This window comes from Homalodisca vitripennis, chromosome 6 (assembly GCF_021130785.1).
Source record: "Homalodisca vitripennis isolate AUS2020 chromosome 6, UT_GWSS_2.1, whole genome shotgun sequence".
NCBI lineage: Eukaryota > Metazoa > Arthropoda > Insecta > Hemiptera > Cicadellidae > Homalodisca > Homalodisca vitripennis.
The window spans coordinates 11,090,935-11,116,792 of NC_060212.1; the positions used below are offsets into that span (position 1 = coordinate 11,090,935).

At 36.0% G+C, this 25,858-nt stretch overlaps 1 protein-coding gene across 1 annotated transcript; it reads left to right on the top strand.

Moving 5' to 3' along the window:
* Window positions 1-299: 299 nt before the first annotated feature.
* On the top strand, window positions 300-25,234 carry LOC124364096 (N-terminal Xaa-Pro-Lys N-methyltransferase 1). The gene is made up of 4 exons (XM_046819280.1): window positions 300-613; window positions 5,224-5,407; window positions 17,885-17,990; window positions 24,976-25,234. Exons 1-4 carry the CDS (start codon window positions 446-448, stop codon window positions 25,226-25,228), a joined length of 711 nt encoding a protein of 236 aa, XP_046675236.1. The 5' UTR covers window positions 300-445; the 3' UTR covers window positions 25,229-25,234.
* The last annotated feature ends 624 nt before the right edge of the window (window positions 25,235-25,858 follow it).

A 25,858-nucleotide genomic window follows, 5' to 3' on the forward strand; every position in this document is an offset into this window, starting at 1 on the left:
ATTCAAATAATTATTCCAATATAATTATCCAATTATTACGGGATGACTTCTCCGTTATTAATCCGCGAAACATAAATATATATTAATACAAATTATCAAATATATTTTAGTAAATTTATGTTAACATTTAATTATTTTTATTGAAATAAACACTAACCGATACAGTGACACAACTAACTATAATAATTAATTGCAAATCTTCCACTGACGAGATAGAGAATAGTGAAACATCATGGTATTGGTATAAAACCAAAGTCTTTGTTTATCGAAATACAAAAAGAGAGTAATTAAACTAAGAAGAAGAAGAAACACTAAACAGTTGCACTTGCTAACAAAAATACATATGTTGTGTTTGGTTATGTTTGTTTGTTTTGCTGATTTTTATACGGAATTGTAAATTATTGTTAATATAAGTATTTACAATACTTATTACAATTTTTTGAAAATGAGTTTTGACGATACTAAGGATACGCAAGAAAATATAAATTATTTGGATGCTATAACGTATTGGACTCATATACCTCCTACAGTTGATGGCATGTTGGGTGGATTTGGATTTATATCCAGTGTAGATATTCAGGGATCTGAGCAGTTTCTTAAAACTTTGTTTCAGGTATATTACCACCATAAGTTTTGATAGTATTATTTATTTACTCAAATCTTATTTTGGGTAAATAGCCTATCGAGATTATTGAGTAGGCCTACTCTACTATTTCAATTTTAAAATGGTTTTAAGAACAATAAAAGGATATTTTTAATTTTCAGAAGAGTATTTTTTGTGTGTATTAAATATAAGTGAAGTTAACGTTGAAATACAGAGGAGTGGCCCTTTCAATGATTAGTACTTTTAGTTACAATTCTAAAAGCATTAACTATACTAATTGATTATATTGTTTGACTATCAAGCCAATTCGCTGTTGGTGAAAAATTAAAAATAATGCTCAATATACAGTACTGCATCTTGCGCTGTCAAATATATTTTTATTAGTTAAATATCAAATTGCAGAAGGTCTGTCACAAAATTTTCTGGACTTCATTGTGGACTGGATAATTGTCACATTAACCCTACAACTGGCAGTCGCCTGATTATCAGTCGATATTAATGTTTCTGTAGTGGCAGTCGCCTGAAAATCAGTCGATTTGACACGTGCCCGTTTGACATCTGTTATAATCAATACACGAACTAAACTGCAATGATTCATATACCACTGGAATCAGAAATAGTTGCTGATTTGATCGATGTATTCTGTTTTGTTTTGTATGCCATGATTTAAGTATGACATATTGAAAACGAGAGTTTTTTGTAAACAGTCGGCCATTGTTGTTGTATTGTTACCCTGTCGCGTTATTCTTGTCCAACTAAAACGTAAGTTTATTACATGAAATAAGTGTTTTTATGTAATAAGTGTGTTTATTTATGCGTATAAATTCTCGTATATTGTGTTTTATCAGTTTATTTTGTCATGTTATGAAGAAATATATGTGAAAAAATATATTAGTTACAGTAGGAACCCCTCATATCCGGCCACCACGGGACCGAGCCCCTGGCCGGATAACGATTCGGCCGGATAAACCAACCTACAGTACACAGCACTTGACGAAACAAAACAATTGTACTGTACTGTACTAACCGACTGGAAATAATCAACGAACTGTTTACAGGTTAAACCTATTAGCTCAACTGAGGACAACACAGGAAAATGTAAAACAAATAGATACACCAAAATAACGCAAGAGTCGTGGGAGACTAGTGCGTGCAACTGCGCGTCTGCAAGCCGTGGTAAATATATTTCGATATTGGCTTCCGGGAAGTGGCCGGATAAACCGAGGTGCGGTAAAACCGAGGCCGGATATGAGGGGTTCTACTGTAGTGAGATTTTGTGTTCTAGGCTATGTGCAGTGTTGTGATAGTTTTAGTTTGCTTTAGGATCAATTTCATATGCGATGATCATGATATAAAGCTTCTTTATTTATTTTTATAGGCTTACTTTTAATGTATTTTATGAATTTTTTGAGTAATAATTAAGGTTTTGATGAATTTTTGTAACACAGTCGTATCCACAGCAACGAATTTAGCCGTATTGTACTATCTTCAGATTAGAGTATTTCATAATTGTTTTAATTAAAAAAAGTGTAGTAAACTATACATTTTCTAAAACTATAAAAAATGTTCAACATTTTGGGTATTTTGGAAATATTTTTTTTCACACAATATGTCTTTTATAGGTGCACCCCCACCACTTTTACATACCTTTTTTATTTTTTGAAAACAAACTTAGTAAAAAAAAAGTGATAAATTTCTTATATTTTTGGGTTTTTATTTCCATGAATAAAAAGTAAATTTTCTTGTGAAAACAGTGATATATAATACATATAGGTTTATAATCAAATTATACTAAAAAAAAATAAAAACCAATACTACTGCAAAACACCTCAAAATGGCCTGCCACTTGAGGAAATTTCAACTGCCAGCTCGAGGGTTAACGGCCGGAGCAGAAAAATATGAGTTTTGTGTTATTAACTTATTAGAATCATCCTACCTACAGAACAAAACAAGGTTTGACGGGGTGTAAATGAGAAATAACCATGTTCTACATCCACATCGGGCATCACGTGACCTTTTGTGACCATGATTCAACCTCGTGATGGTGTCATCGGATGCAGCACCATCTTTGCAAACGTAAATGAAAAATAATACTGGAATGAGCAGAATTTTGAACCAAATTAACAATGTTTTTCTTAAATTTTGAGCTACAAATTAATTAGTGGTTATCGAGTTGAGACGAGTGCTTCTGGCCAATAAATATTGTAAGTTTTCTTTGATATCTAATTCTAGAGATGGTTTTCTTGTTTTATAATGTTGTAAAATTTATGTTATAAAAATTGTAATGTACGAGATTCTTCTTGTTGCAGTAATTTATTATAACTCTTATTATGTACGATTTTTACATATCGAAGTTGGATAATATATCGAATTGTTGATAATAGCAATCGAATAACAAGTGTAGGCCGCTTATTAAAGTCTCCCCTAGTACTTATGGAATAGGGGACACCCAGACTCTGATTACAAATTTCAATCAGAGTGGCACCTTCATTGAGCACTGTATCTTGCATTGTAAGATACATTTTTATTAGTTAAATATCAAATTGGTAAACAAGACCGAAAGTACAGAGGAAAAATTTAAAATCAATCTTCCCCATAGAGGTAGAAACTTTTGAGTAAAAGTACCAAACAATTTTTAAATGATCCTCATATGCAGTTGGTAACACAACTCTGACCTCTAGAATGCATTGTACTTTTTTCATGTGAATATTGGTTTCTTGATTATCCCCTTTATCAATGCCTATTATGCTTCCTTAGCTTGTTAAGCCCCTACCCAGAAATCCTGATTTGGCTGCAATCCCTCGATCCACTAGATTGATGAACTATTTTGGTTATAACCAATTTCAAACATATTGATTATTTTGCAATGTAATGTGACTGCTTAAAAATTCTTTCTGGAAATGAAAACATACTATTTTAAGAGATTTATAAAAGTTGTTTAGATTATTAGCTGAAGTAGCTAATGGAAACGTTATCCAAAATATTGATATTGGTTATGGTATTATATTGAGAAATGACTGTGGTACTTTCAGTATTATACGGTGGCCATTATTATACACCATGTTGCGATGGATAAGTTGGATCACATGTCAGATTATCCAATATGACCTGACATCGAAAAAGTACCCTTTGGAAATGCCCCTGACCTTCAGTGCGATCCCGCACTTGTGGCTAAAAAAAAATCACTCCTTGAGAAAGTACCTAAATTCAAACTCAGATCACTTGAGCGCTCATAGGTTAACGTTAACTTTTTCTGTTTATTATAGTGGGTATGTATTTACCTACTTATATCGTGTAATAACAAGTAATAAATAGGGACAGAGTATAATAGTGGCCTCCGTATCAGAGTACCATTACAAATTTTATAGTTTTGTAAGCTTGTAATTTAATGCCATACTACACTATAGCATGATACATAAATACATTTCACAGTAAAACAAAATTACAATGGTGTTAAATATACAATTACATTGTATACAAAATAAGCTAGTTTTATTGAATATTAAAATATGGAAGAATGGTGATTGGGATATTAACTAACCCCTTACAATTATACAATACAATTAACCCCTTGATATTTAATGTTGTTTTCCTTGATTTTGATTATGTATCAAAAGATCAAATTATAATTTATCCTTTTTGGTATATTTTTTACATCAAATACTACCTCCTAAAAAATCTTTTTGTAATTTAAAATTTTAAACCGTTATTTTAATGGTTTTTAACTTTTGACAGTAAAGAATTATTCAGTGGCAGAAGCTGAATAACTTTTCTCAGAAACCTCCAAAGGCACCTTTAACCCAAATAACACATCAGTTATTTAAAGTATTATAATTTAAATCTATAATTTTTGAAAGAGCCATTCTTTCCATACTTAGGCAATCATTTTTCACATTTTCAAAAACAAAAAAGGGGTAGCCTTGGCATTTTGAAAGTTCAAAAAACAGTTGTCGCCGCTGTAAATTAACAACACCTGCTCAGTTAAATAGGTGTTAAAAATTAAACGTTTTAAATATAGTGCTTTACAAAATTACATACCCAAAATAATGACTTTAAGAGCACCAATGTCGAATGTTTTGAACTGCCCAGCCAAGAATAAAGTTAAGATAGTAATTTAATAACAACTTTATTTATTTGCTGCATATGTTACAAATAACAATAGTTTTTTCTTCTTTCTCCTTGACTTGTACTAGCAGTACTAAATGCACAACAAATTTGTAGCACAGTAACTCGTCAAATAAATTAACTAACTAAAACTACAGCTTTCTCAATACAGCAATTTAAGTTCTAGTAATTGTATTTCTGCAATTGCAATAATAATGTAGATATATATATATATATATATATATACCATTATTGCATTGTACCACACATTTTCAACATCAGTACTTCTGATTTCAACTACTTGTCAATCTATAAGAACTTATATGTCGAGTTTTGTTTCTGTAGATTAAGTGAACAAAGAGAAGTAGACTAAAAGCATGTGAATGCATTTATTTTTGAAGATCCACATTACTTTAATTTAGTGTATACGATCTTAAAAGTCTTATAGTGTTTATACAGTTTATAAATAAGCTTTGTGTAACATTCTTATTAATTTGCTTTAATTTCTTTTGCAGTTGAAAAAGCCTCCAGGTAAAGATAGAGCATTGGACTGTGGTGCTGGCATAGGAAGAGTAACAAAACATGTACTTAGCCGGTTTTTTGCCAAAGTAGACTTGGTAGAACCCATCGAGTCTTTCATCAAAGAAGCTCCGAATTATATTAAAAACAGTGAAAAAGTTGGTGAACTGTTTAATGTTGGTAAGTCAGATTGATTTTTTTTATAGGATTATAATATTTAATAGGTTTCTGTTATATATTCTGACTGTGCAGTAAGAGTGTATAATTATACAACACTTCAGTTTAAAAAATGAAATGACATTTTTGGGATCTGGCCAATGGCCATGTTGGCTAAGACTGAATTAGAGATAGTCTGTGACTATTGTACTTTTTATAAGACAATAGACAATAGACAATAGACAAAATTTCTTTATTACGTGTTCATTAAGAACAGAAATAGGGTCATGAAATACAAGTACAACAAATATTATGTTGTCAGTGTCAATGAAACATGGCTGCGCCTCAGGTCATCTTCTCTTGCAGTTATAAATTCTTCCAGCGTGTAGGTTGGCCTGCTCACAAGGAAGTCATGGAGTCGCTTCTTGAGAGCTGCTCCTTTGTGTTGCTTTATTGGTGTTGGAAGAATGTTCCACAGTTTTACGGCCATTGTAGCTTGGACTTTTTCCATACAGGGTTGTGCGATGTATTGGCAGGACATAGTTTTTGGAGTTTCTTGTGTTATATTTGTGGTAGTCTTCATTGGTCTGTAGATTTAGCTTGTCAACGTATAAGATATATGTGTAAAAATGTATAATGATGTGACTGTTAAGATTCCTAGAGTTTTAAAAAGCTTGTCTGCAGCTTTCTTGAGGTCCGAGCTCAGCAAGAATTCGTATAGCTTTTTTCTGTAGAAGAAGAAGTCTGTTATTGTTATTGGCTGAGGATCCACCCCACACAGCAATTCCATACCTTAAATGCGATTCTACAAGAGCGTGGTACGTTGTTTTGGCAGCTTCCAGATCACTAACCCATTTGATTCGCCTTAAGGATAGATTCCAGTAATGATTCTCTTGCATAGATTATCCACATGTTCTGTCCACGTAAGTTTGTTATCCAGAACAACTCCCAAAAATGTAACAGAATTTTTTGTTGATATATCAAGTATGTTAGGGATAGGGTCTTTTTTTCTGCTGAAATTTACTTGAATTGTTTTGGAGGGGTTTATTGCTAGGTCGTTACTGTTACAATAATTGAGTGCTTTTATTAAGTGCGTTTGTAGCTGTTGCGTGGATTCCCCTGGCGGTGTCATTTTTGACCAGGAGTGTTGTGTCATCTGCATACATAACACAGGTGGTGTGTTGGTCTTGAACATGTTCGGGGAAATCGTTAACAAAGAGCACAAAGAGGACGGGGCCAAGGACCGTTCCCTGAGGTACACCACGGTTGACAGGCAGTGGGTTGGACTTGACTGTGGTTTTTACACCGCAGCTTGTGGTTTGCACCTCGACAATCTGAGAGCGGCCTGTTAAATAGTTCATGAACCAGTTTTTTGCTCCTCCTACTATACCCAAAGATGTTAGCTTTCTTGCATTTATGTCATGTCCTAAAGCAATCGAATGCCTTGCTGTAGTCAAGTAGCAGGGCAGTAACATATTGTTCTTTGTCAATTTGAGTAGTAATAAATTCAACAAGGCTGGTTATAGCAGACGAAGTTGACCTTTCTTTTAGAAACCCGTGTTGGCTGTTATTTATGAGCTTTTGGTGGTTTAGATGTGCCATGAGTCTATTTAGGACTACTTTTTCTATAATTTTTGAGAATGTCGAGATCAAAGAAATGGGCGGTAGTTTTTCACATCTGTAGTTTGTCCTTTTTTATGTTTAGGGTATACTTTTGATAGTTTTAGTGCTGACGGGAATTCACCAAGGGTGAAAGATTTATTAATTATACTGACTAGTGGTGGTGTGAGTTCATTTACACAGTTCTTCACTATTTTTGAAGAGTACTCGTCTACTCCACTGGAGGACTTTACCTTAAGGGGAATTTATAATGGATGTTACCTCTTTGTTATTAGTCAGTTGTAGAATTAGTGGGTTGTTTATGTTTTTTCTTGAAGTGTGGTCTGCTTGGTTATTGTCGTCGGTTGGTTGGCGGGTTGTTGTTTTGTTTTAGTGTCAGCTCAGCTATTTCAGTGAAAAATTTATTTAAGTGTCCTGCAACTATTAGAGGGGTTGTTTGTATTCTCTTCATTTATTGATATGCAGAGTTCATCTGGGTGATCCTTTTTAATTTTCCTCTCTTTGTTTATAATGTGCCATAGGGCTTTACTTTTGTTACTAGCTGAGTCAATTAGTTTTGAATTCGCTTGTTTTTTTTAGATCTCGAAGTTTGATATCGTAGTTCTTTTTCTTTCTTGCCATGTCTTCTTTGTCTAAGTTATTCCTGTCATTATAAATTTACTCAAGGCTCTGAGAAAAAATGTCTTTTTTAGCTCTTTAGCCTCGGAGTCATAGTGTGATTTTACCTGTTTCTTTCTCTGCTCTATTTTTTTCTCTTGGGACAGGCAATGTCAAGAGCTATTTGAAGGGTATTGGTTAAAAATGTTTGTAGGCTACGTCTGTATTAGGGGCATAGTGGATGTTGTCCCAGTTTTTGTTTGACAAGAGGGGATTTCAGATTGTTTAGGTTGGCTTGGCTAAAAACTCTTCTAAACGTGGTCTGTGAACTGTTGTTAATTTTGCAAATGTTTATTTTAAAGTACTTGTGCCGTGTGATCTGATAGACCTGTCATAATAATGTTTGTGTCATTGCCGTCAGGTAGATTAGTACATATGAAGTCAATGGAAGTGGCTGTTTTCATGCGTAATGCGTGTTGCAGGTAGGAGAGAGCCTTCGGATGTTGTGTGTAAGGAGTTCATCCTTAAGTAGGGTGTTTTCTGTGGTGTCTTTCATGTCGTCTATATTTATATCTCCCATGATCACTACAGGTTTGTTTATGGGCTTCTATGTGGTCAAGGATATTTGATAGGCTGTTTATTACAGGATTTGGCACTCTCTTTTGGGGAACGATAGATTCCAAGAAAGTAAATGGTTTTCCTCCATGCATTTAACTTTGGTCATTGCCGCTTCACAACAGAGCTCCTGACATAAGTGGGAGACATCAATGGCTAGGGCACTTTGTACCAGGGGCTGTTTGACATAGATAGCGACCCCACCTAGTTTGTGGTTTTTGCCGACTGAATTCCGCTATTAATGAGTAGTTTTCAATTTGGGGTGCTCCTCAGATGCTCCTTTTTTAGTCCGTGCTCGTTAATATGACTAAGTTTGGTTGTGTTTCATTAAGGATATGGTTTAGGCGGTCTACCTTTTTTCCTAAACCACAGATGTTTTGATGTAGAACTGTTAGCTGAGTATTTGTGATTTTTTTAAAGTCGAGTTTATGAATATTCTGGTTTTGAACTTGCTTATTTTTTGGTTGACCTGGCCCTAAAAAAAGTTCTCTAGTCTTGGTTGCCTGTGAGTTTGGTTTTTGTGTGTCATTGTAGAATCTTGTTTCGCCTGTAACTTTGCTGTAAGGCTTTGGTATCTGTCGCCGTGAAGTTTCCAATCGTGGAAGTTGGGGGTAACAAGTTTTCATATGTTTGTCCTTCTTCCCATTTAGTGGCAGTTATTGGTGGTTGTTTGTAGTTTGCTTGAGGTATTGTATTATGAGAGCTTGCCTGTGGATAGTGAATAGTTATGTCATCAATGGCTTCATTTATAGTGTGAGGAGTAGGAATGGTACAGTGTTGGTGCAGTGTTGTGGTTGGGATTTGTCTGGCATTGGAGTCCTCAAAATGCTTGTCATCGGTATCTTTCCAATTATTGCCTCCTTTTCTCGTATGAATTTTAATATGTTCAATATTTTTTCTCAAAGAATTTTTTCATACGTTTCTCCATCTTCAAGTTTCTGTGCTGTGACTGGTGGTTTAGTTGGTCCTACAGCTATGGCTTTCTTGTGTAAGACGAGACAATTTCTTCAGCAGTTTTGGTGGTGAGTAGCTGTCAGGTTGGTGCATCTGAGCCTCGACCAGGATTTGGTTTTTGTCATTATTAGTTATTAGAATTTGCTTGTGGTGTTTGGTGTATATAATTTTGCTGTATCCACTCCAGGTAGATTCCCTGTCTGTTCAGTTGTCGTAATGAGAGCTTGTTTGGATTTAACAACTTTTAGTGAGACACTGAACTGGTTTTTTTATTTTTACCTTGTATTTCTCTGATTTTGGAGGTATTCAGCTTATGAGTTCGAAGTCTTTTTGTGCTACTAGATGTTTGACTGTCTATTAAGGCTTGTGGATCTTTTGTACAGTTGTGCTGTTTTAATTTGGTCATTAAGTAGCGTTACTGAAAGTTCCATATAATCCAGCTTCTTTTCCTAGCTTTGCCAGCTCTTGAGCCACTGGTGTTGGACTTGACGGTGTTATTGTGTAGGCTGTGGCTGTTTGTATGGTTTGCGTTCTACATTTTTTGAATTTCTTTGAGTCTTGTTGGTTTTTGTCCAGCAAATCTCTTTGTCCAGATTTTTCTCTTTTGAGGTTAAGGATTGTTTGTTCTAGTTCTGATATTTTATTTGCTTGTTCATCATATAAATGAGAGTCTGTCTTGTGTCATGTTCCTCATAAAAGTTTTGTAGTTCTTGTCTATTTTGTTTTTCCTTTGTGATCTGGGCTATAGCTTCCTGTAGTTTTATTCCCAATGCTTCAATTTTGTGTAGGTATTTTTCCTCGGCTTCAGTTCGATCTTCCAGTGTTGCCCTCCATTTCAGAAAGTTTAGCCCTCCAAAGCTGAGTTTCGGATGTTTAAGTCCTCAACATCCTTTTTTCAGCTCCAAGTTCTCCGCCAAAAGGAGAACTGCCCACCTCAGCTGCCAATGCCAGGGATGTCTCAGGGTCATCTTCCTCTTGTCCCTCTTGATCTCTTACCTTTGTTTTTACAGCACTCAAACTCAGCTCCAGATCAGACTTAACTGTGTTTCTATTTGCCTTGACCTTGTGGTATCCTGATGGGCTGGGTGTCTTAAATGTGGGAAAAAGTTCTGATTCTCCTATTGCCACAAAGGTTAATTCTGACATAGAGCCGTTTTGGGCAGTCATTGAGGTCTTGCAATTTTCACATGCCCATGTTTTTATTTCAATCTTGGGTCAATTTTTTTAGGCGCTTGTCAGATATATTCACACAGCCACCATGGTACCACTGGCTACAGGACCCAGTACATATTATACCGGAGTATCTTACCCCAATACTGGCAAACACCACAGGGGTATTTGGAAGTTTTCCGAATTCGTTTTTGGCATGTTAAGTACCATCGATCTTTTACTGTTTTGACTATATTACTTATTCCGTTTGATACGATTCTTGCAAAGGATAGGCCTAGTGGCCCATGAGTAAGGCTTAAGAGCAGATCGGCCTATCCTATTAAAAAAAAATTAAATCGCCTGAAATTTTGAAATACATGTTTACTGTGAAAAGGGGGCATGAATTTCAGATGTGATTTGGGTAGAACTGTGTAACATGTAACATTGGTGAGAATTCGCAAAGGAAAGTCTGTATCAGTTTATAAGATTTTTATGTCCGCAGTACAATCATAATGAAGAAGGATAATTTGTTTAGACTGACTCTGTGGCTATTCACTATAGCTTTAAATTTTAGAAGTTAAGGTCACACAAGCCCTTTTTTTTTTTTTTTTTTTTTTTTTTTTTTTTTTTAACAGAGGGCCAGGTTTCCTAGGCCTGGTAGTTGCCTCTCAGCCATCCGGCTTATTGTGCACCCTCTCCCAGGTTTAAGCTGTATCAAATCCCAGGCCTTTACAAAACCATGAGATCTTCTGAACAATGCTTTCCTGTTCCAACCCCTCTTCCGTATGCATAAGAACACCTAGGGATCTTGAGCGTTTGCTCTGTAATGCCGGACATTCAAATATGACGTGCTTGGCTGTTTCGTCAGCCTCGCCACATTTCCTGCACAGTGTTTCCTGAACTGGAATACCTATTCTGTTCAGGTGACTTCGGAATATCCAATGACCTGTAATAAAACCAGTCACCTTTCTGATCTCCGTTCTACTCATTCTAAGGGCATCTGCTGCAATGTTCCTTGATGGTCCCTTGAGCATCCGCTTTGCCTGTACATTCCCCTCAGTGTTTCTCCAATGTTGTAGGTGTTTGTTAGCCATCCACTTGGTAACTGATCTACGTGCTAAGTTATATGAGACCCCACACGTTGGTTCAGGACCGGTAAGAAGACGGTTGGCTCCCAAGTTAGCGCAACCGTCTGCCCCTTCATTTCCTGTGATTCCTCTATGTCCAGGCACCCAAGTTAGAATAACTTTATTGGTTTTCGCCAGCAATTTCAAGACCTTATGGCATTCCCAGACTGCCTTCGAATTACAGTCATGGTTGGCCAAGGCCTGCAGAGCAGCCCTGCTGTCCGAGTTAATGTAGATGTTTTTGCCTTTGTAGCCCCTTTCCACATTAACTCTTGCACATTCTGCAAGGGCTGTAACTTCAGCCTGAAAGACAGTTGCCAGTTTACCTAGGCTAAAGCTTAAGTTAACCCTCGGTCTGGCTCCCCAGACCCCTGCCCCAGTACCCTTCAGAGTCTTTGACCCGTCCGTGTACCAGGTTAGAGCCTTCTTCATGTAGTCAGGCTCACCTTTTGACCATTCCTTCCTCTCAACAATGTTGACTTGAAATGGTTTTTCCCAGTCCGTAACCTTTGCCATTCTGTCAGACATCATTTCTAGAATATCCAGTTTGAGAATGTCAACGATCTTGGAGTGCTTACTAGCATGGTGATAATGCCAGTTCCCATTGCACTTCAGTCTGTAGGCAGCCATCCTAGCCTCTCCTATGACGAATATGTCTAGGGGTGGGAGATTTAGCACTACTTCCATAGCAGCGGTTGGTGTTCCTCTCATGGCACCCGTTGTCCCCAAGCATGCCAACCGCTGTACCTTTGACAGGTTTTTTGCGGCAGTCACCTGTTGGACTTTTGGCCACCATACCACTGAGCCATACACCATCATTGGCCTAATGACTCTGGTGTACAGCCAGTGTGACATGTCGGGTCTAAGCCCCCATGTGCATCCTACTGCACGTCTCACCATCATCAATGTAGTCTGAGATCGTCTGATTATGTATTCCAGATGACAATTCCAGGTGAGTTTATCATCCAGTTTGACACCTAGATATTTGAACTCCCTGCTTAACTGTATCTGGCCCCCACATAGGACTGGCTGTGTGATTTCCAGTTTCCTTCTTCTTGTAAATGGTATCATGACGGTCTTCGAAGGATTTACTACAAGTCCTTCTTCGTCACACCATCGCTCCACAATGGCCAGTGCTCTCTGCATCATTTCCAGACACGTTACCATATGCTTACCTCTTATGAGTATAACAACATCATCTGCATAGCCTTGAGCATACATACCCTGTTCATTCAGAGTCCAGAGTAAGTCATCCACAACTATGTTCCACAGGCTTGGTGATAATACACCTCCTTGTGGACATCCTCGCTGCGTTTTGACCTCTCTTGTGATTCCGCACAGAGATGCCTGTGCTCTTCTGCTCTTAAGCATGTTACTTATCCACCTAACAACAGTTTTCTCTCCGTACCCCTGGATGTAAGCTTAGACACTATAGAGTGAGTACTCGTATTATCAAAAGCTCCTTCTATGTCCAGGAACACTGCTAAAGCTATTTCCTTTTGTTCAATAGCTTGCTCAATCTTGCCAACCAGACAGTGTAGGGCTGTTTCACAAGATTTACCTTTCTGATAGGCATGTTGATTTGGATGTAAGGGACGATTGATGAGGACTGTGTCCCTTAAATGCCTATCCAGAACCTTCTCCATGGTCTTGACAAAGAAGGATGTTAGGCTTATTGGTCTATAAGCCTTTGCAACCTCATAGGAGGGTTTGCCTGGCTTCGGGATAAATATAACCCTAGAGGTCCTCCAAGATGAGGGTATGACTCCTGTCGCTAGACTAGTTCTAAACAGTCGTAGGAGCAGGGGTATCACCAAGTCCCCACTCTCCTGCAGTAAAGCGGGAAAAATGCCATCGGTACCTGGTGATTTGAACGGCTTAAAAGACTCCAAGGCCCGTTTTATCCCTAAGTAGTTGATGACAGTCTTTGCACAGTTCCAGTCCACCTTAGACGAGCTATCTCTAGGTTCTCGCCGCCATTCACTAACAACTGTTTCACTGGTTTGAAACGATCCTGGGAAGTGTGTATTCAGTAAACACTGAAGAGTCTCCTCAGGATCCTTGGTGTGAGTCCCATCTTCCCTAAGTATAGTACCCACCGCATTTGTGGGGCTTCGAGCTAGGACTTTTTGGAGTTTTGCGCAGTCAGGAGCCTTATCAATACTCTGACAGAATTCTCTCCACGAGTTTCTCTTAGCTCTTCTCACCTCTTTATTGTACTCTGTTAGGGCAGCAGAGTACCTATCCCAGTTCCCTGCACGTTTGCATGTATTATATGCTCTGCGAAGGTTTTTCCTCAAGGTTTCCAGCCCCTGGTTCCACCAACATGCTTTTTTCCTTGAGATTTTCTCAATCACGGGGCAGGCTTTGTGGTACGATTCTATCATGGCGTTTTTCAAAGAGTTCGCCATGTCCTCGACCCCTTGCCCCTGATACCCATTTTCCCTTACTAGATTGTTTTTTAGCTCTGCATTGAAAGCTACCCAATCTGTTTTCTTTGGGTTTCTATAGGTCTCCTTTATTTTATACGACCTCATGTCAAAGGAGATATACTTATGATCTGAAGCAGATGCTTCATCTAGCACACTCCAGTTTAAAACTTTAGTTGCAATATAGTTGCTAGTCAGAGTTATATCTAAGACCTCTTCTCTTACCCCTGTACCTCTTCTTTGTACAAAAGTAGGTTTACGGCCTTGATTCATAATAACTAAGTTAGATTCTACTATGAAATTCAAGAGGCACTCACCCCGATTGTTGATGTTGCTGCTCCCCCAAGCGGTGTGGTGGGCATTCGCGTCACAACCGACAATCAGGTGCCTCCGCGTAAGGGTTCCGAACTCCACAATCCGCCTCATCTCCGCAGTTGGCGGTGGTTCTGGAGAATCGTATGGGAGGTAAACTGATGCAAACAGGATTCTGATGTTGCCATCACCTGTCTGCAAGTGAACCTCTGTCACGGCTGTGTCTCTAGAACACATTTGTGCCATTTTTAGTGATTTGATTTTGTTACTGACATATATACATGCTCTAGGGTTGTTACTGCCAGAATCATATATCAAATTACCTTTAGCGGTGCTCATCCCCATCACACGGCTGCCAATGGTCCATGGTTCTTGGATCAGGACCACGCCTATGTCGTCAGCCAGGATCTTCTGGCAGAGTGTTGCCGTAGCTGCTCTGCTGTGGTGTAAGTTTATCTGGAACACCGCTGTCATCCACTATTGATCATTACCTCCCTGCAGCTTGAAGGTGATCCTGTCACTGCCCAAAAATGGGCGCATCGCCAGAGTCTTCAGCTTCTTCAGGGAGTCTTCGTCCACATGAAGGACCAGGAATTCGCCGTTGGTACTAGATTTCCCTCCAACAGCAGTCCATTGATCCGTGTCAAGGTCATTCTGGTTTTTGAGGGCTTCGAACAGCTCTTGCTTGCTGTCCACCTCGATGTCCTTAGGGATAAAAGTGGATACTTTAAACATCCTTACCAGACTTTTAGCTGGGCCCATTTTCAGCTGAACCCCTTCGAAAGGACTCAGCTCCTGGACCTGCTTCTCTAGCCACACCTTTGTTTCTGTGTTAACACAGCCGACCACTATCGCTCCACCTTCAACATGACAGCTGGACATCCTAACGTTTTTGCCCTTAAAGGCGCGTTTGCCCAGCACTTTCTTCAGGTTGTTGGCTTCTTCCGTCGATAGCTTCACTTCTGGGTGTTCGAGCCGGACAATAGCCAGCTTCTCCACAGAGATCCTTTCGGCATATGTTTCGGGTGTCTTCTTAGTGACACCTCCATCATGCCCCTTCCTTCTTTTCTCCCCTCCCTTTGCTTGTTCTTCAGGTGTCAGCTGCGATCGCTGCCTCTTCACACCTGCATAGCTTGGGGTTTGTTGTTTTTGGGCTGGTGCGGAATGAGTTTTCCCTTGCTCTGAGGCCCCAACAACAACCAAGTTCCCTTTTGAGGAACCGGCTTCGTTGTTTGGTTTCATCAGAGCTCGGTTTTTCTCTTCCCACCTCTTCTGCCTTTCTTTCCGGGGGATTATCGGCTCACCTCTAGCGATAGCCTCTTCTATCCTCCGCTTTCGTAGTTCGCCTCTCGAGAGCCGCTTCTTTTTTGGCTCTTCCGGCCGAACTTCGCCTTCTGACAAGAGAAGTCTGTCTTCCTCCATTGGGGTCATCTCAGACACTCTTAGTTGTTCAATCGGTAGCTCTTCTGGTTGAGTTTCGCTTACCTCTTGAGTTTCAGTTTTGGTTTTGTTTTGGTTTAGTTCATTCTCCATTCTGATCCCACGAGAACCGGGTATTTGCGGTCCATCTTCCCAGTGACCCGATTAGGAAGATAAGGGTAATTACGACTGGGTGTCCCCTGGTTCCCAGAAGGCTCCGTTGTAGACACTGAATATACCCCCAGTGCCACGAGACTCTCAGCACGGGTCGCATAACACCTTAGTCTGGGGTTGTTGGTAAAGTAGGGGTGGGACCATCAGGAAAGGAAGGGATAGGTAGCTACTCTCAATTTCAGGGCCAAACCAAGAGGGGGAAAAGGTTTTCTACCCTTGTCACTGGAATAGTGACAAGGGAAGGTGGCTTCCTCCCCTTGCCCTGCCACTCCCTTAGAAGTTGCAGCACAAGACGAGGATGGTACATCACCCACGATCCCATCTGGGACAGTGGCTGATGCCGATGAGGATGCCATTCCCCCACGAAAAACACAAGCCCTTCCTATACTCTTTAATGTGGTGTGACATTATACTGACACACTGACTTACAACCTCATTGTGAGCTTTTACGTCAATACAACACACTCTGACAGCCTGTCATGTGGTTCTATCTTGTGGCCTATTCTTGAATTATTCCGACTAAGTATCAATAAGAGAACAATGTAGACGTAACAAGGAACATACTGTATGTTCCTATTGTTTTTTGTTCCGGTTGTTTTGTTTTGCTGAATACCATCAATATTCAATAGGCTTCTATCACCTGTTGCAGTTATGCCGGTTTGAGTAAACGAAGTGGTGATATTTTGTTCTTACTTTATAATTCTATGTCTTTATATTGAGTTGAGTTTCTCTAAAAAAACATATGTTACTTTAATAGTGTAGAGTAATTTCAGTTTGTTTACAAATAAATTTGCTTGCATTTTCATATTGTTATTGTAGAACTTGGGTTTGCTGCTTAGTTTTTTCTATCTTTTTAATTAAGCTAATGATAACTCCCACCCAAGTGCAGGATTTTTTTGGGTAGGTATATTTTTTCAACCTGTATATTGTTGTTTACTCTATTTAAATGTATTTGAATTAGAAAAATAAACACATTAATTATTATTATTGGCCTACAGGGACGTATCGGTGGATTATTTACGTTAGTAAAATTTATTTTCATTAGAAAAGTGTTTCATATTGTGATAATCTGAAAGCTATCAAAGTTGTGGAAATGGCAGCTCGGGATGGTCATATCAACCGCTGGATAGATAATTTTTCTTTGTTGTCTATTGTTTTACAGATAAATTCAAACATACAAAAATAATTAAATAAAATTATTATATTATATTGATTGTGAATTTTATTTTTAGTATTTCAGTGAAAAATCATGAACATTTGACTGAAATTAGCTGAGATATTACTGTACTGTATGTGTATGTGTACTGTAGTACTCTGTGTACTACAGCTTAGTTCATGAAAGTCCTGCCGCAGATGTTGCAGCACATGTTAAAATAACTATGTCTAAGGATTAATGCAGAAGTAGAGTCCTGAAAAGTGTAAAATTTAAGATTTTAAAGCATAACTCGTAGGCATTTTGTATTAACATTTGGACTGCATTAAAAAGGTTAATGCCCTACATATTTTGTATGATAAATGCAATAATCAGCCAAATACATTTATAGAATTACTTCAGGTAGAACTTTAAAGACTTTGTTTTCTTGCACGTGTTTCGGCGATTATGCCATAATCACAATTTTATACAACAAATTATGTAATTGTCTGTTTAAAGTCTGTGTTATGAAAATTAAAATTCTTTTTAAAAAGATGCCAATTTTGGATTGTCATTGAAAATTGACTTTCTTTGTGTAGTTGGTTTTGTGTTTGGGTTTTGCCGTGAAGACTTTTAAATTGCTGTATAACTCAGTGGGTCGATCCTACGAAACTTTTGAGTTGTGCACACCCCTCATTTTCAAGGAAAACGGGGTAATTTTTAAATCCAAAAATGTGATGTTATTACATGAGTCCAAAATATAAAAAATATTTTTCATCAGTTCAGATGTTTGAACTTTTGAATACCTGGCACAGTTCTGAGCACTCTAGGGGATGTACTAATGTCATGAATTTTGTTTTGTTTTTCAAGTTACATTTGCTTTTAGAAATTTCCTCATCATATGTAAATTATTGAAATCATTGTTGTGATATACGGATATAAGTGTGTTAATAGTTTGAGTTTTCAATTGTAGGTCTGCAGGACTTCAAACCTTGCACAAGTTACGATGTAGTTTGGTGTCAGTGGGTCTTGGCACACCTCACTAACCCTGATCTCATCAGCTTCTTACGTACTTGTGGGTAAGTTGGTTAACTATTCCCATAATTATATTATGTGCTTTATTTACTTTGGGTTGGCGTAACCTAACTTTTACACTGCTTATTTTATGTTATCTTAAACTTTTTATTAATTAGATCTTTTAATGCTTTATGGACAGAGCATTATGGCTCTACGCCCCAGGCCCGATAACAGTCCTGCCACGCCTTTGTGAAGAACAGAACACAGACATACTCGTTGTGATTGAAAACGGCTTCAGTAACAAAAACATAGATCTCTCCAAATTTTAACCTGGCCAACTCGTACTGTAGACAACTTTCCAAAAGGGGGTGTCTCAACTTTCTTAGAAACCGACTTCAAATTCTCCAAATTTTCAATCAATAGTATAATTGAAAAAGATTTTGAAGAGGTCAGTATCAAAATGTATATAAACAAGTCAAAAACAACTATCATTGGTGTATATAGGTCTCCCAGTTGGAATAAAGACTTTTTTATAATTAGAAAATGTATTGACAAATCTGACTACCCGTCAGCAGGACTTCGTCCTCATGGGAGATTTTAATATTAATGCTCTGGATGCTACGCATCCTTCTACAAAACGTTTAGTCGATATCCTTCGATCCTTTGGTCTGAAAAAAGTTGTTGGTCAAAACTCGAACGAGAGTGACACAAACTATGCAATCTGCTATCGACGTCATCTCCAACCTTCCAAATCTCACAGTATCCATGGGTAACATAGCAATCTCAGACCACTACAGCCAAGAGGCTATAATTACTCTAAAACAAATGTAGAGGGAGCTCAAAATTACAAAAATAATAAACTTTAAAATAGGATATAATTTGGTGCAGGATAAATCTGAGATTGCCCATGAGTTCAATAGATTTTTGCATATTGCTTGTGGAAAGAGTCCGTGACCATCTGAGCCTCAAGTCACTCATACTCGTAAATAGAGTAAATGGCATTGGCACCTGTCCTCGAAGAAGAGTCCAGCAAATAAATTGACAGATCTTAGTTTGTTGTCTATGTTGGTCATAATGTTTTAAATATATTGTGATTCCTTTTACCCTACTAGTAAATTTGTCCTTCCAAACTGGGGTTTTGCCCTCATTCTTGAAAATGGGTAAAAAATTCATATTTTTTAAAAAGGTTATCTATGTTCTATCAACAATTATCAGCCTGTCTCAATTTTTCCAATAATAAGCAACATTTTTTAAAAGCTTTTTTGACAAGAATGCTTGGTTTTCTTAACAAACAAAATCTTGTGCAATGACCATTTTAGTTTCAGAAAGGACAAATCAATGGTAGGAGCAGTATTGAGTTGGGTCTAAATGATTGTGAATGATTGATGTGTTAAATATTGCCCGTAAAGTACGGATTACGGCAAAAAATGTTGTAACATCCAAGGCATTATAAATTCGTCTAAAACGGTTTTTGACGTCCAAAGCATTTTATAATGTCAAAGAATTGTTGGCTGATAATTGGGAGATTGCCGTTATTGAAAACTGACACTGGTGTTAGAGGTGGAAACAGTTGGGGAATGCACGGATTGTATGAATGCAAAATTGTATGTTTGAATCTGTTATCTGTTATTGTGGTGTGAGAGACAAATTTTACCCTACTGAATGACTTTGGCTGTATAATGTAAAATTATACTGGAAATAAAAGTTTAACTTTGACTTTTTAAATCATCAAATACAGAGCCAGATATGTTAGGTATGATTTCAGTTTGTATTTATAATTATTTAGATTTTTTATTTTACTAGTTCTAAATTCTGTGGGTAGTTGAAATAGGAACTTTGTACCCATAAAAAGTACCTTTTTTAAAAAAACTGCAATCTACGTACTTCCTCAGAATGATTTGAGCGTGTATTGTAATTATTTTTACTTGTAGTTTAAATTTGAATTTTTCTTTACATGCAGCACTACCTTTAATATATACAAACCACGAACAGTAATAATAACCTAATTCCGCAAAAAGATGCTTGACGAAAACTTCATTGTTCAGACAGCATATGATTCTAATGGCTCTTTTTTGTTGAACCAATGCAAAAAAGATTGACTGGTTCAAAAGCTACCTGATGGGGCAAAACCAAGTTGTAGACATCAAGAAAAATGAACATGGGCTCACAAGTACATTGCGATCAGACTTATTATCAACAACTACAGGCGTACTCCAGGGTTATTCCTAGGCTCAATAATGTTTATTCTATTTACAAATGACCTGCCAAAGTACATGGAATCATACAGTGAAACAATTATGTACGCTGATACTGTACTCTTGCTAGCCAGTAACAATATAGAACAGTTGGAATTTATCAGTAAACGTTGCACAACAGTATTGCATGAATAATGACCCTGTTTTTAACAAAAATAAGACTAATCAAATGTATTTTGGAGAAAAAGAAATGTGTCAACAGAAAATGACCTAACCTACAGAATGGGACCATGTTGAAACACTTAGGTGTAACATTGTACAGTGACATATCTCGGGACAGTCATTTAGAGAATCTATGCATTAAATTAAACTCTCCAATATTTGCCATAAAGAGGACTTTAACAATTAGTTCACCTGAGGCTACAAAAATAGCATACCATACATTTTCTTTTTTATCTATATTATACTGACTTTTTTACACTTTAATAATTGACATGTATTTTAATCTTGACAATTATTAATACAGAATTTCTGAATGTGAATCTGTTGCCATAATAACCTATCCATATTTCCTTTAGTAGTAGCATTGTATATGCCAATTCCAGAAGCTAATCCTAATTGTAAGATTGTTCTTATACCAAATGCCTGGTGTGTTTAGTTTTGTCATAATTAATACTCAATTTTATACTTATGTGTTAATAATATGTTTACAGTAGCCAATTTTTAATCAGGGAGTCTCAAACAATGATAATTTCACTGAAAAGCAAGTCTTTTTTTAATCATCACAATAACTTCTTGATGTATACCGAGACTACTGTGAGAGCCTACTTGGTTATGGGATCGCAACATGGGGGTCATCTAAACTACTGGAAACATTAATCAAGTGCCAGAAAAAGATTCTGAGAGTAATTATAGGCTTAAGTCCTAGACATACTAGCAAGACCATCTTTCAACAAAACAATATTCTTACCGTATTTTCAATTTACATCCGGGACTTTGTTATATTGACATTCAAAAATGCTTTAATATTGAGTAAAACTGGTGGTTATCACGGCTTTAGTACTAGAAAGGGATCTATGTCAAGTTTTCCTATACACTGAACAACAACCTTTGAGAGAAGTCCATTGTATGCTGGGTTACTTTTTTTCAATAGGTTGTCAGCGGAAATAAGGGAGATTCAAGATTCAAGATTCAAGGTTTTTATTGTCGTTAGGCAATCCATAGAAATGCAATTGACAAAGTCATAGCTAATTATCTACAATGATCATAGCATATAAACCTTAAAAAATACATATTAGGCACATATTTATCATGTAGGTCAATTGAATAAATATGACAGTCAATAAATAAACTAAACTAAGTACATAAATTATTTACTAAAGTTAATGTAGGGTTTAAAAGTTGAATCTACACACAGTTAAAAATACCATAAATAAATGAATAAATAATTTAAAATCTTAGGCTACTAATATCACAGTTCAAAAAATCATTCACTGAATAAAAAACATTTTGTTTAAACCACCTTTCTGTTATTTTTTTAAAACTTTGCAGGGGTACAGTCCATGCCTTTTCAGGTAATTTGTTAAAAAATTTAAGTTTCATTTTAATGTGACTTCTATTGGTTTTCTCTAATTTTATTTGAGGCAATTCTAAAAAATAATTTGATCTAGTTGGATATCTATGTACTTCCTGCCGTACTTTAAACAACTCAAGACTCTCTTTAACACCAATTAAACAGCAATATATATATATATATATAAATTATAAAGGGTCATTACTTCTAGTTCTTTAAAAATTTCTACACACGACGCCCTAGGTTCAACATTTTTTATTATCCTAAGGGCTTTTTTTTGCCATACAAAAACTTTTTCGGAATTACAAGAGTTACCCCATAGGGTTATGCCATAACGCAAATGAGATTGAAAAAATGCATAGTAGGCCATAATTAGCATATTTCTTGATACACAGTTTTTTAACCTTCTCAAAAGATAGGTTACCCTTGCCAGTTTTTTACACAGTTCTTCAATGTGATAATCCCAGCTTAACCTACTATCTAGATACATTCCTAAAAGCTTTACAGGCTTAATGTCTTTATATATTGTGTGATTCAAAGAGAAAATTATGTTTTCAGTTTTGCTGTTGTTTACCATAAGTTTATTAGCCTCAAACCAATCTAATGCCCTTTTAACTGCCTGGTTTTCTAACTTAACAAGTTCATCAAGACTTTGATCAAAATTTAAGAGAGTGGTATCGTCAGCGTACAATATTGTTGTACACGGTGTATTAAAAGCTAAGTCATTGATGGCAATAACGAAGAGTAAAGGTCCTAACACTGAACCTTGCGGGACACCCACTTTTATTTCTCTAAAATTAGATTTGTCTTGCCCTTGTACAACCATTTGCTCTCTATAACTAAGGAATGATTTGAAAAGATTTAGTTCATTATTCTTAATACCATAACAAAACAATTTTTTCACTATTAATTCATGAGAAATACAGTCAAAGGCCTTTGACAAATCTATCAGTGTTGCAGACGTCAGAAACTTCCTTTCAAAATTTAAAAGAATTTTTTCCACTACTCTTTCTACAGCTTTTACAGTACTACGTCCAGAGATGAATCCAAATTGTTGATCGCAGAACAAATTATTTTGTACAAAGAAAAGATTTAGTTGCATTTTTATACACCCTTCTAAAATTTTACTAAATATTGGTATCAAGGAAATTGGGCGATAACTTGATGGATTAAGTTTATCTCCTTTTTTATAAATGGGTGTAACTTTACTTATCTTAAAAGCTTTTGGATATTTACCTTGTTCCAGAATCATATTAAAAATAAAGGTGAGAGGTCTTAAAATTATGTCTATGATGTCCTTTACCACTTTGTTAGATATCCCGTAATAGTCCTCGCTCCTTGATGAGCTCAGGTTTGATACCAATTTTAAAATGTCACTATCTACAATTTCTTTCCAACTAAAGATCTCTATTGCCCTATTAGAATTCAAGACATAATTATTTGTAAGTTCTATTGCATTGTTTTCCAATACACCAGTGTTTAAACCACTACCTATGTCTAGATTACTTACTAAATTAACAAAATAGTCATTAAATGTATCACATTGAATGCCTGCTGCCTGATCATATTTATTGTTATTGCCAGGGTTAGTTTCTGCTTTTATTACATTCCAGGCTGCTTTACATTTATTTGTGGCATTTTGTATATAGTTTTCATTTGACTTTATTTTTTCTTGCTTAATTTTGGACCTGTACTCTTTTAAAGCTCCTAAATATTCCTTCTTATGGTAATTTTCATTAAGTGTACCCTTGCTACTTTTGAACCTATCATAAAGGCCAACCACAAACTCTCTAAATTTTCTTAACTCTGATGTAAACCATTTATGGTGTGGGATTTTCAAAGCGTTAGTTTTAATCTGCTTCACTTTACAAAACTCATTGAGAGAGTTTGTCACATTAGCAATAAAGTAATCACAGGCTTGATCAACCTCTGAAAAATTGCCAATATGTGACCAGTCTACAGCTTTTAAATTTTCCCTAAGATTTAAAGTGGCATTATATGAAAGGTTTCTAACATATTTTACTTCCTTATTACCATTTAATTTTGGGTTAAAACAACCAAACTTTGCCAAAATCCCTGCGTGATCCGATAAGTGAGGTTCTACAACTATACAGTCAACATGTTCTCTAGATACATTTGTGGCAATATTGTCTATACATGCTTTACCTCTAGTTGCTTCTTGATTCAGACAGTACAGGTTACGAGATCTTAAAACATTTAAAAATGTATTTGTTTCATATGATTCCTTTACAATATTTATGTTAAAATCTGCTGTTAAAACAATTTTTGAATTTTTATATTTTTTGTACAGAAAAGTTAAAAGTGTGTCCAAAGAATTAAGAAAAATGTCTATATTAGAATCTGGTGGTCTGTAAGCTGTAACTATGGCAAGGTTTTCCCTAGACAGAATCACTGCTGTTGCTTCAAAGGTTCTTTCGATACAAAAACTATTCACATCAATAGTCTTGAAATCAACATCCTGCTTGACAAATATAACACTTCCTCCTCCTAGTGACATTTTCCTACAACTAATATTTCCTATCTTAAAACCATATGGAACATACATGGAGGCTTCCTCAGTATAAAGCCAGTGCTCACTTAGTGTTACAATATGACAATTCAAACTACTTAAAAATAAATCTAACTTATTTCTAATGGATCGAATGTTTAAATGAAAAATATTTAAGGATTTATTGTCGCTGTAGTCCGACCTGGATGCGAGACAATTACAATTACCTCATTGTCACCTTTTAAACGCACTCTGACATTTCGGCTTTGCACCCAGGAATTTTATTCTATCTCAAAGTTCTTAAATGGTTGAAATTTTGTTCATTTAAGTCTGTCTTTAGGGTTTAAATGTTTATTTATTCCATTTTTGTAATCATAGTTAGCTTAACTTATTTTGATAAGTTAAATTATGTTTTTCTTTCTTTTAACTATTTATTTTTAAAACAGTTTTAAGTTAAATATTGTATATATTCTTATTAGTATTAATGACAAACCACAAAATTTGTAACCAGTCAATGTTGACAAATGAATATGTGAAATAAAATAAAAAGAATATAAATAAAAAAGAAAGATACTTCTTCATATATATATATATATATATATATATATATATATATATATACGTATATAAATTTATACATAAAACTGTGTTATGCAGTGAATCAAGCTTGCATTTTAATATGGAGGTGCTCCAAGAATTTTTGTCTCTTATTTAACCATTATAACGGTTAGGAGATGTTGACGGAATTTTAAGAAACCATTATTTTTTAGGAAGAGTCTAAAGCCAAATGGAGTAATAGTGGTGAAAGAAAATCTGTCATCTTGTGAAGAAGGAGATATGGACAAAAATGACTCTTCAAGAACTAGGCATGAAAATGAATTGAAGAAAATTTTCATCTCTGCCGGACTCAAGATCACCAAAGAGGCTGTACAGAAAAAATTTCCAAAAGAATTATATAGAGTAAAAATGTATGCTTTGAGACCAGATAGTTCATATGTTATGAATGAAATAAACTCAAGTTAAAACAAATTTGGTATTTTATTCAATTTAATTAACCTTCTCTTTGACGTTTGACTAATATACTCAATCTGTTACATACAAAAACAATTTGTAATACTGTAACTGTACTGTCAGCCATCCAGGTTTTTAAATGTAAAATACAATATGCAATATCAGGATATTTGCTGGTATCCTGGTATGTAATTTCACCATATTCAGTAACTTATCTAGCTCATTGTGCTTTCACTGAGTACCCAAATCTCCAATAATGTTTTTGGTTCAATCTAAAGTTTTAATTAACCAGTTATTATTTTTTAATTATTTTATTTTTTGTGTTGCCACATAACACCATGTACAGTTAGTAATTAACTACTTTATGATAGATGACATGTCAATTTGTTAAAAAAATACCTAAACTAAATTAAAATGTAAATCTATTATTATAAATTATATAGATAAGACGTATAGAATAAAATTTAAACATACAAAATTGAACATTAAGCATTAATATAAATAAAATATAACTTGTGTAAATAACATCTAGTAATAAAATTTAAACATAAAATATTAAACTCTAAGCATTCAATATAAAAATAGACAGTAAACAGAAAAAATCTACAACACAGTAAATTTGCAATTCTCATCCATATTATC

Coding starts and splice junctions, on each gene's coding strand:
- LOC124364096 (XM_046819280.1), top strand. CDS start 446: ATGAGTTTTGACGATACTAAGGATACGCAAGAAAATATAAATTATTTG. Junction 614..5,223: donor TTCTTAAAACTTTGTTTCAG/GTATATTACCAC, acceptor TTTCTTTTGCAG/TTGAAAAAGCCTCCAGGTAA. Junction 5,408..17,884: donor TGGTGAACTGTTTAATGTTG/GTAAGTCAGATT, acceptor TTTCAATTGTAG/GTCTGCAGGACTTCAAACCT.